This window comes from Cyprinodon variegatus, unplaced genomic scaffold (assembly GCF_000732505.1).
Source record: "Cyprinodon variegatus isolate N-32 unplaced genomic scaffold, C_variegatus-1.0 Scaffold1228, whole genome shotgun sequence".
NCBI lineage: Eukaryota > Metazoa > Chordata > Actinopteri > Cyprinodontiformes > Cyprinodontidae > Cyprinodon > Cyprinodon variegatus.
Window position 1 is genome coordinate 7,228 of NW_015151681.1, and position 11,180 is coordinate 18,407.

The 11,180-nt window shown below is 39.3% G+C and overlaps 1 protein-coding gene across 3 annotated transcripts in view; it reads left to right on the plus strand.

The window, feature by feature from the left end:
- Nucleotides 1–11,180, plus strand: part of LOC107102272 (NADPH oxidase activator 1-like) — a 20,433-nt gene that overhangs the window by 4,844 nt on the left and 4,409 nt on the right. For 2 of the 3 annotated variants that reach the window (XM_015401507.1, XM_015401508.1), the window contains exons 2-11: nt 2,058–2,246; nt 2,607–2,689; nt 4,846–4,954; nt 5,646–5,780; nt 8,667–8,774; nt 9,646–9,705; nt 9,789–9,826; nt 9,944–10,082; nt 10,613–10,681; nt 10,842–10,932. In XM_015401507.1, the coding sequence (XP_015256993.1) occupies nt 2,073–2,246; nt 2,607–2,689; nt 4,846–4,954; nt 5,646–5,780; nt 8,667–8,774; nt 9,646–9,705; nt 9,789–9,826; nt 9,944–10,082; nt 10,613–10,681; nt 10,842–10,932 (1,006 nt within the window). In that variant the 5' untranslated portion in view covers nt 2,058–2,072. The remainder of the gene's footprint in view (nt 1–2,057; nt 2,247–2,606; nt 2,690–4,845; nt 4,955–5,645; nt 5,781–8,666; nt 8,775–9,645; nt 9,706–9,788; nt 9,827–9,943; nt 10,083–10,612; nt 10,682–10,841; nt 10,933–11,180) is intronic. The other variant, XM_015401509.1, reaches the window with a different exon arrangement.

Genomic DNA, 11,180 nt, shown 5'->3' on the forward strand with positions numbered 1-11,180 from the left:
CTTTGTTAATCCTGCACATTTCAGTCAGGTCATGAAGTGCATGTAAGCACGTGGGTACAGCAGAAGCCAAGCAGTTGCTGCGCACAGCAACCACCATGTCCTCTGAACACCAACAGGAGGCAATGTGGAGGAAGTGCCTTGCCCAAGGACATGACAGTGAATGGAGCTGGGGTCAAACTAGCGGCCCTCTGGTTAAAAAAGCAGAAAGGAAAAAGAAACATTTTATTAAACAATGTTTCATAAATATTTTGCTTCTAAATTAGAAATAAAAAAAAAAAACTTAGCAGGTGATTCTCAATGCTGTGTTCATAAGTAATCACAGTGTTACCGAATAAAGATGGTGGCAAATAAACGGATCTATCGACTGACAGGTTGGCGGTCCTCGTAGCGTGAGTGATGATGTGACGGTATTGCTCGTACAGTTAAACACTGGTGGTTTGACAGCAGTCAGAAAGCTCATATCCTCCATCTCTAGATGAACGACCTGGTTTCATCTCTCTGTCTCTCCCCTGCAGCTGTTGGCTGAGCTTTTACTGGGACTAATGGATCTGCTCTCATTTATCATCTAGAGCCGAATACTGGCTCAGAGCTCATCTGTTTAACAGTCTTTGTCTCCTAGACATAGAAGAGCTACTAACCTTCTACTTTTCTCTAAGACAGAAAGTATTTATGGAGCAGTGCCTCTACGTATCTGTTGCAGGCCTGCTTCTTTATCACTGAACCCTGAGGCAACATTGGCACAGACGGCCTCTCACAACTAGCCCGGTTCTGTTTCTGCTGGGGGTTTCTTCCTGTTAAAAGGGCGTCTCTCCTCTCCACTGTCACTAGCTGCACGCTGAGTTTGAGGGATTGCTGCAGAATCAATTAAACATTTTCTAGTTGCAATACGCTGGATTTCCTTGAAACAGAAAAGGTTTTACCAATCTCATTGAATGATCTGCCTGAGCTGTCTCTGTAAGGTCCCTCTAGATCAGGTGTCACCAATCCCTCAGGGTCTTCTGATGACAGAACAACTCACCAGTGGGCTAAGTTTGAAATGTTATTTTCTTCTGTTGCTTCTATTGTTTTAATCATTTAAAGAGCATTTTATCATATCAGTCATAAAGAGGATTTAATTCAATTCGTTTTATTTCTATAGCGCCAATTAACAGCACATGTAATCTTAAGGCAATTCAAAGATACAATTCAACCAGATCATACAGTCGAATTGATTTAATTTTTGTATCTAAGGAAAACCAGTTGATTTTATCTACTCATTGACTCGAAGGCAATACCTCACACTATGCATGCTTGTAGCGACAGTGGAGAGGAAAAACTCATTTTAACAGGAAGTAACCTCCAGCAGAACCAGGCTCAGAGTGAGCAGCCATCTGCTGAGGGCGACTGGGGTTCAAGGAGACAGAAGCAGACCTACAGAAAGAAGCAGAGATACAAAAATAACTTGTAAACCAGCTCCACAGACGGCCCCGTCTAGGAAAGATACGGCCAGGCATACGAGGTCCGAGCCAGCTTCCATGTCAGAGGACTAAAAGTGCACATCCAGTTAGTCACAGTCAGAGATTTAATTATTTATAAAGATTTCAAAATGATAGTATCTGAAAGTAAATTAGAAATCAAAAGAAACTATAAAAATATTTTTATTTTGTATGAAGTTTAGCACTGGCTACCCATAAGGTAGCCCTCATTCTTAAAAAGTTTGGTGGCCCCTGCTCTAGATGATATAGATTGAATTGGTGTGATTCTGTGAGTCATTCAGTCCTCTTTGTTCTTGCCATGGCTGATTCCAATATTAAGCATTTAAACTATATTCTATCTAGTAAACTTCATTAGATCCTATGTAATTCCAGAGCTGCATTCTATGCCTATTGTATTCTACCTCCTATTAGGGTCATAGTTATGAAATTTGGGAGGCATTAGAAGCTTAGTGACACAAATATTTTTTAGAGAAGTTGTGATTGAATTATCTTTTAAAAACGCATAGTGTTTAAATGGATGCCACATCAAACTAAACCTTTAATAAGCCTGAGGATTCATATAAATGTGTCTCTGTGCTCCAGTCTCTGCAGACCACGATGCTTTACAACGAGTTGCTGCGGCTCTGGAACGAGTCTGTGCAGGCAGTGGACTCCAAGGACTGGGAAGGAGCTCTGGCAAAGCTGGAACAGATCTCTGAGCCGACCTCTCGGACTCTGTTCAACGCCGCCATGGTTCACCTGGCACTAGGACAGCTGGACTTGGCTCTGAGGGTTCGTACCAGCAGCATTTCATTCAAGATTAACTAATCATTCAAGGTTGCATTTTATACAGCTCATGGCTGAGCTACATGGAGGAGCAGAAACTGAGGTGGCTGTTTAGCAGCATCGTAGTAAAAAAAGCACCTCCATGTTCCAGGCAGCACAGGTTACTAAGAGTCGCTGTTAAATCAGAGATCATGACTGAGAAGGAGCAGAACCAGCTAAACATTTATGTGCATTGTTACACCTGGAGCTAACAGTTCAGCTCCTCTGACTGCAGAGGATCCCTCAGGTCAAAGGTCAGAGGAGAGTATAAAAGACCTGACCTGAATCCTGATCAAACCTTAACCTTGTTGCATCTGTTCGGTCCAGTCTTTAGACTTCACCATCGCTAAGGACGAGCGCCTTGCTGTCGCCTTCTTCCAGAGAGCCGCCGTGATGATGCAGGTTGACAGGTAGGCCTCCTCAGGCTGGAAACACCACAACTACAGACAGTGGTTGAATATCTGTATGATTAGCTCAGCATAAAAGGACCTGGAGACATCAGAGATGTCCTGTGAGTTTAAAACACATGCCGTGTTTCAGAGTCAGGATAACAGACATTCAGAATAACTCTACTCACTAAACTGAATAACTTTTATCTTTGTTCTAACAAACATTCAGTAATAGAGACCTTAATTTAACGACCAGCTTCCACTAAACGTCTGCAGTTATACTGACATATATATATATATATATATATACAGTATTTCACATAAATTTTCACATCTGGCGTGGAAAATGAGCTGACGTGCAGAGTGTTGGAATCTTTCAAAATGTTAATTTGGTTAAATATTTTCCATTTATGGGAAATAAATATTTAGCTTTTTGAAACATTTTTCAACTGACAATCTTGGAACTTTGAGTTTTATAAATGAATGAATAACATACTTAAGAAATGACTTGGAAAAAATAACCCCTTTATTTTTCTCTTAAAACACGCTAAATAACCATAAATATTGCTCCTAATTTTGGACTAATTAACTTTACATTATATTACATTGCAGATTTTCTTTGGATTTGATGTGATGAGACAAACTTAGAGAATCTAAAATGTGTGCTTGGAGGTTTTTTTTAATGTGGAGCTCTGGCTGTATTTTGGAAAACAGACCCGTCTTCCACGTGTTTGTTCTTCTTCATATGGCTGCAGAATTTCTCACGTTGTTCAGTCATGATTTTTCTGAATTAACTGAACAGTGTTTGGAAATCAAACTGTCAGGGTTTCAGTATGATCCTCCAAGATAGATATTTCATAATTTGTCAGGTCAGACTAAGCTCAGAGTAATGAACCCAAATAGACTGCTTGTTGGATTAAAGATGATAAACAAAACTGATGTATTTTGTTTATTTTTAATATAAAAAACTGAAACTGATTAATTGAATGTTTACCTGATAACTGTTTGTCGCACGGCTCAGGAACAGAGCACTCAAATGCAAAACCCGACACAGTGGAGAAAAGTTCAAGATTCTTTTAATACACTGGGGTCAAAGACCAAAAATAAAAAATAAGCAGAAGTAGCAAAAACAGAGGCAGGATCAAAATATTGCTAACAAAGCTAATTTGAAATTCAAAAGGGCTGGAAAGCTTCACTCAAAGGACAAAGACAAACGAACAAAGGGAAGCTGCATGACTGAGAAATAAATAGGCCAACAAACGAAGGAGGATCACAAACTCCAGGTAAATGACATCAAGGTGTGGCAGATCCTGACTGGAGGGAGGAACCCAGGTAGGGAAGTTGCCTAAAACGAGATAGGAAATGAAAACAAAATAAAACTGGGTGTAAAAAATAACTGGTGAGACAAATAAACTTAATTAGTCTGATTTGTTCAGACATTAGTTAAATAAACTATCTGGACAGGTTAAATTATCAGTTTTCATCATTATCTATGATAAACTGACATTTTTTTAATCAGCTACAGCTGGGTTTTAACACCAACCCGTCAATAGTTTGATTCCCCGTCATTAAATGCTCCAATATTTAAATTCTAAGTCAACTCCTCCTGTTTGTTCTTCTAGGCCAAAACCTTAATTTATTCTATAAGATCAGTCATTACTTAACAATCTAGAAGTTCTGCATTTAAAAGCGAGCTGATCCAAGTTTGAATCAGAAAACTTTGACTCAACCTAATACCGCTAATAACACTCCAGAATCAGAACCCAATGTAACTTCTGTCCTTTCAGGATGGAATCTATAGAGAACAAACCTTCACTACGGATAAAGCAAATTCTAGGTAGTATTTATCCAGAACAGAATATAATCAGAACAACTTAGTGGGAACCATGATGCTGGAAAAGTCAGACCTACCATCTGGATCGAGGAACAGGGACAGAACTTTAGCAAATAATGCAAATAAAAGGCTTTGATGACTCAAGTTACATACTGGTAGATCTTATTCGGCACCACAGGTTCAGGTTGAGGGTTCTGATTAACCACAATCATGAAAGCATTAATTAATATCATTAAAACCAACCAGGTTGTCGAACATATTGATAAAATACCCGAGTGATTTTGTTTTCGTGAGCTTTGTAAAGGTGTGTTTATATCAAAAAGTTCCTTTGTTTCTGGTCCAGGTTGGAGGAGGCTCTATCAGACTGCATCTGGGCCCAGAAGCATATGAGAGAGAACGTCGTTATTGACTACAGACAGCTGGGACTGAGATACAAACTCTACAGCTGGCAGGTCTCTCTCTCTCTCTCTCACACACACACACGCATTTGAAAATCTGGTTAGACAACAGATTGCCTCACACACCATGTGGTTCAGATACCATCAGACAATGGACCAGTGTGTCTGCAGCCAGAATGTGATCGCAGTTGATGCTGCAGAGTTTCACATTTCTTTATCAGAGATTCCTCTCCTAGCAAAGAGGGTGATGGTCACTGCAGAAGCTTCACCTTCATGCCCAGTCTGTGCTTCCAACATGTCTACTATATAGTACCTGCTATGTCCTTTATGGTGCTAACATACACTTTCAGCATTCGATGGCAGATTGCCAGGAGATGCAGTGCTCCCACATTCCGTTGCAAAAGCAGAAAACACATCGCCTGTCCCTTTTTCAGTGTAGACTGGTTCATAACTGGTCCCTAAGGGGTTCATAACTGTTTTTTTGCTGCAGGTGTCCTGATGGATGCAGTGGAAGTTTGAATGCTACTTTCTAATTTTGTGTTTGCAGGCCAGATTTCCTTGCAGGGTTTGACCTGTGGTTTTCAGCTTTTTTTGTTTCTAAACCACAAAGGGCATTTAGCAGGAAGAAAATATTAGACCAGAAACCATGCCATCGATATTTGCTGCTGTACTTCAAACCATATAGTAGAGCTTTTACCAAGAATAAATGCAGATTTAAATGATAGAACTGGAGTTTTTCTCCTAGGTGTTGTACAATGCATCAGCTGTGTACTGCCGGATGGGCCAATGGGAGCAAGCCATGAGTACCCTGCTGTCAGCCACTCAGGAGCGAGGACAAGGACGGGGGGGAAGCATTGAGGCGGCCTTTACCAGCATCGAAGTAAGTTTTACAATCTTTAATAAAAAAGCGAACAATGACAGTTTGACTGGGATTCACAGAGACCTGTCAGCTAACAACAATGAGGAAATAACATCATTGGTCCGTTGCATAGTCATCAGACAGCCATCAGACTGTTTAGAGTGGCATCAGACCACCGTCAGATCCAGCTGTAGCTCCGATCTGTGAGCATCCCTTGCAGATCTGGTGGACCCAGATCTACGATGCAGTTGTTCAGCTTTCTGCATTAAATACAACATAGTGGGGGATGGTGCTGCGTTAAGATAGAGCACACGACCCATACGCTGGCTGTCCCAGGTTGAGTCATTGCCTGCCGACCTTTGCTGAATATCTCTTCCTTCTCTTGTAACCCTGTTTTCTGTCCTTAGTACTGTCAAATAAAGGTCACTTGTGCTAAAAAATTCTTTAAAAAAAACAAAACACGGTGACTTAGTAGGTAAAATCAAGGTTCACCATATTGAGCTGAAACTGGCAAGCAAATAAAAGCCCCAAAATGACACAAAAAAGGAAAACCTTTGGATTTGACACATCAGATCTTTCCAGGATAAAGCTCAGCCATATCACCAGAACTCAACCAGAAGATTGACTGCAGTGGCCATTTAATGAAAGAAGCTACTGAAAATTTCAAAATAAAGTTTTGCATTTTCCATAGGAACTATGTAAATATCAAGCTCATAAAATCAGACTGTGTCATTGAAAAATGAGAAGTCAGTTCTTTATTACTGATTATTCTGGATTAATCTAATTAAAACAGAACCAACTCAGCCTTTTAAAATAAGACACGCAATATCCAACATAATAAAAGCACTTGTATTTTACAGAGTACACCAACTCGACCCAATTTGGATAAAAAATTATTAACTATTGCTGTTTAAAAACAGAACCTATTAGGAATTTAAAAATAAAAGCGTCTGTTAACTACGGTGGCCCTGAGGTGCAGCCCGCTGAGTGATAGCGTAAACCTGCTTTTCTCTGGATTAAACGGTCATGACATGCAGATACACACAGTTGCATTATAATATAGGCCTAATTAAAGATTCGAAAGCTTAACGTTTGTCACATAACGGCAGTTACGTGATAGACATGTTTCTATACTCGGTCTGATGACTTTGTGTAGCCCTGACATTGGAGACTACACTACAATAGATATGATTGACTGGAGGGTTTTCAATAAAGATATGATACCTTTTGCAACGATCCTCGTGACTCTGCATTGTTTTTTATCTGATCTGGCCATATATAGCACGAGTTTCCCATGTTTCTATGTGTTTTGCAGTTTTCAATCAGTTTTCACCTGTCAAAAATTGATTGAAGGCACAGTATAGTCACTCAAAGGTTATTTCTACCTAAATATGACTAGATTTCCTTCAGGAGATGCATGATTTAAAGATCTGAGCTCACAAAACAGCTTGGAACTCTTTTAAAGAACCATTACAACACAAAATAGCCATTTTGACTTGCAAACAATGTATTAAAGCCCAAATACTGTCATTCAAAGGGGATATCTGCCCAAATATGACTTGATTTCATTCAGAAGCATCTTATTTTAAATAGAACAAGTCCTTTTTAGGCAAAAATCACCTTTCTTCAACCACATTTGGCCTTTAATCAATTTCTAGCAGGGCGTTTTGACCTCAGCCGACTTACTAGAAACTGATTTGTGTTGTGTTTTCCCTTTTCTGTGTTGTGTTTTCTGATTTGCCGTTGTGTTTTCTCTTTTTGTGTTGTGTTTTGCACCTCAGGGCCACCGTAGTTAACTGTAATTATTATTACTAATAATAATATTAAATTATATAATAATTAAATTAATAATTAAATAATTATTACTATTACACTAAGAATAGAGTACACTGTTATTTGAAGAAAGAAGTCGGTTCAATATTTTGAATGTGTGCAAACTTGTATTAAAACACAACTATTTTAGACTATAAAAAATAAACCCAGCATAGGTCTTAACATTATTGCTGAAATTCAAAAGTCAAAATAACTATGTAACGTTTGACCCTAAAACAGAATACAGTTTGATTTAAGCAGATTGGTCAAATCCAATGCTTAAAATACATCTGTGTGAGGTTGTAAAAGTAAAATCTAATAATACTCTGCAAAATAAAATCCTACTTACTTCACACCACAGATCATTGAAGTATAGAGTTAAACCCAAGGGCAACAATTTAAACAGCTTTTAGTAACCAACTGCTGCTTCTTATAAAAGACACGACTGAAAATTAAAAAGTAAGAGACAGTTATTAGTATCTCAGTATTCACTACTTATATGTCATGCTGATAATATAATGTAATATAATATAATATAAGTATATGAAAAAGGGTTTTGTGTTACAGAAGAGTCTAATGCTGTCCTCAAATGAAACCATAACAGACTTTCAAAATAATACATACTCTACAAAATAAAAGGGAACTCAGCATAATTGCAGCATATGCTTCAAGACTAAGGCTGGAATTAAACCAGTTCCACATCTGGACTGTTAATGATACCTTTGAACACTAATGTGTACAGAAACAGACGATTCACTGCAGATAAATGTGAGAAACCAGCCTTCATATGTTTCAATCAAATTCAGTTCAGTTTACTTATATAGCGCCAATTCACAAGATATGCCATCTCAAGACACTTTAGAGAGGCAATACAGTCAGGTATTGAAAAAAAAAATAGAAATATTCTCGTTATCAGTAGCCCTGCTCAATAGCCGGCTTGTTTATGGCAGCTGTGGGGGGACGGACCTGGAAGGGGTGCTTGTTTAAATTTTTAGGCTAAGTCGAGTTTTCTACAGCAGGTACAACTTGGCTTTAAATGTTTTGAATTGTATATTGATTAAACTAATCTGTCACTCCTTTGTGCTTTGAAACTAGCGGAAGGAGGTCCTGGAACCTCTGATGGTACCAGAGGGGTCGGTGTTTCGACCAAGGAAACAGGAAATAGACCAACTGCAACAAAGAGACTTCCTGGGGAAGGCGAAGGTGCCGTTGACTGTTTAATATCTGTCATCAGTATTAATTGTTTCTGGAATTTTCTAGAAAGAAAAAAAAAAACATCACAGTTGTAGCACTGTAGGATAACAGCCATATGGCAGCCATTGTTTCTGCCTGATGGGTGTTCATATTAGATAGCCCAGAAACCTGTGAGGGGGTCTTTATAGGGGTTCTATTCAAAGCAGGTATTTATTAGCTGCATTGATATTGAGAAAAGAACGGGTTAATAGCATAAAGATGTTGACTTGGCAGTTGGCACAGATTGCATGAAGCCATTTACTTTTAGCAGATTAGATCGTCAATGCCTTGCAGCAGATCGCATTGTGGAACTGAATTACACCTAACTGCACCAAGTCAAAGAATTTTAGCGGATTACATCAAGAAAGCGACCTGCATGACTGTCACTGACTTTACGCTGGTTGCATTGAGTTATTGACTTGCTGCAGATCGCATCAAGGCACTGAATTGCAGCAGATTGCCTCATCATTAATGTGGAGCAGATTTTTTCAAGTCTTTGACCTGCATGAAATTTAATCCGGACATTGACTTGAAGCAGATTGCATCAAGTCACTAAATTGCAGCAGATTGTATTGAGGCACTGAAATACAGCTAACTGCATCAAGTCAATGGATGTACTTGCTCTGTGCAATTGAATTCTAGCAGATTGCATTCAGTCATTGACTTGCAGCACAGTATGGTTCTCAGAAACTAGTTTTTTCTTCAGCGACTATTGACGAAATCCCTTTTTTTTCTCAATGATCAGAATGTCAGATACAGTACTGATGTACAGACTTGGAAAAGGGATTTTAGAACAGTTTGACTACCTGCAGTTTTAACTGGTTCTTGCTGTGATCTGCAGGTGATTTCTTCTATGATTCCTAATGATGATTTTGGAGGCTTTGAACCTCTGAGACAGCAGGTGAGTTTCCTCTGGTCTTTGAACCCGATGATGTTCAGCCTGTCGGTCAGTAGCTTCAAGTTCTACCTCTGCTTTCTGCACAGAAACCTGGTTTTTATGAACCCAAGACGGACGGACCTCAGTAAGTTGTCCTTGGACCGAATAGATGATATGGACCTGAGCTTTAAACAGGATGCTACCTCAGTACTAAATCATTCAGTAACATAAACCAGGTGTGTGTTTGTGTGTTTTATGTCAGGGGGTCCCGATACATGCGTGCCCGAACCCCCTACTTGGCGCGGGGTCCAGGACAGCTAACTGTCCCTGGAGGAGCAATGGTATTCTTATTTGGAGAGGAGGACAGAGACGGAATGATAAATGTCTTCCATGATGGACAGGTGAGGACTCATCTGGGAAGAAACCATCCTTCCTTTCCTCACTTTAATTTTATTTTATTCATAAAGCACAAAACCTTGTCTGTAGGAGCTTCATGAAGAATAAAGGTCAATGTCCACTAATGAGGACTGCATGTTAGTGTTTTTGAAGGCTCCAAGCAACCAGAACTCAAAGTTATAAACTGGGTGTTTATTGGTTGGGAGCTGATAATATGATCAATAAAACAAGGTCTCATTAAATTGATGTGTGTTTCCAAATGTTTGAAAGTATAGATGTTTAAACCAGTTTAAGATCAATTAAGACACTGATTATTAAAAGCAGTAGAACATAAATAAATCCATTGATGTTTTTTGTTTACATTGATATTATTTATATTGTTTTATGGACTATAGAGACAAACTACTTGGTTGAAAAAACAAAACAACTTTCAACCCAAATCTTTTGGGGTTCTATAAATCTATATACTTTATATATATTTTTATATCTTTGGTCCATCTGGTTGGCTCTAATCTCGGGTTGTTTGTTTTTTTAGAGCGGACTCCTGCCAGTCTCCATACTTGAACCTGCAGATATCAAGAAATCTAAGAGCAAAAAGGACAAGGTAAAGATATGATTGTTTATTAATGACTTCAGCTTCATGTTTAATGCTAATCTTTATTGTCTGTGACTGCAGTACTGAAAGGGTTCAACAGAACCAGATGTTCTGATGAAATGAATCTGAACTAATTCAATGAGTCTGTTTCTCTCACTGGTTTCTTCAGCAGCACCTCCTCAGTGGCATCCCCCTCCCACCAGAACTCGAGCCCCCCAGTCGCCCACAGACCCGGCCGCTCTCCAGGGCTCCTCCTCGGGGTAAGACTCACACTGCTTGGACTTTATCATCCCAGAAGGCACCTGGTTCTGGGGAAACAGCTGCCATGCTGGGGATGCACATGGTGACAGTGGAGAGCAACCTTTTATACAGAGAGGAACCTGTACCAGAACCAGGCGTCTGAGAGAACAGGAAGTTATCTTTGTTAGTTAGTGTGCTTCAGGGAGATAGCCACCATGATTAGTAGGGGTGTCAACAATAATCGATTCAGCGATGCATTGCAATGCAT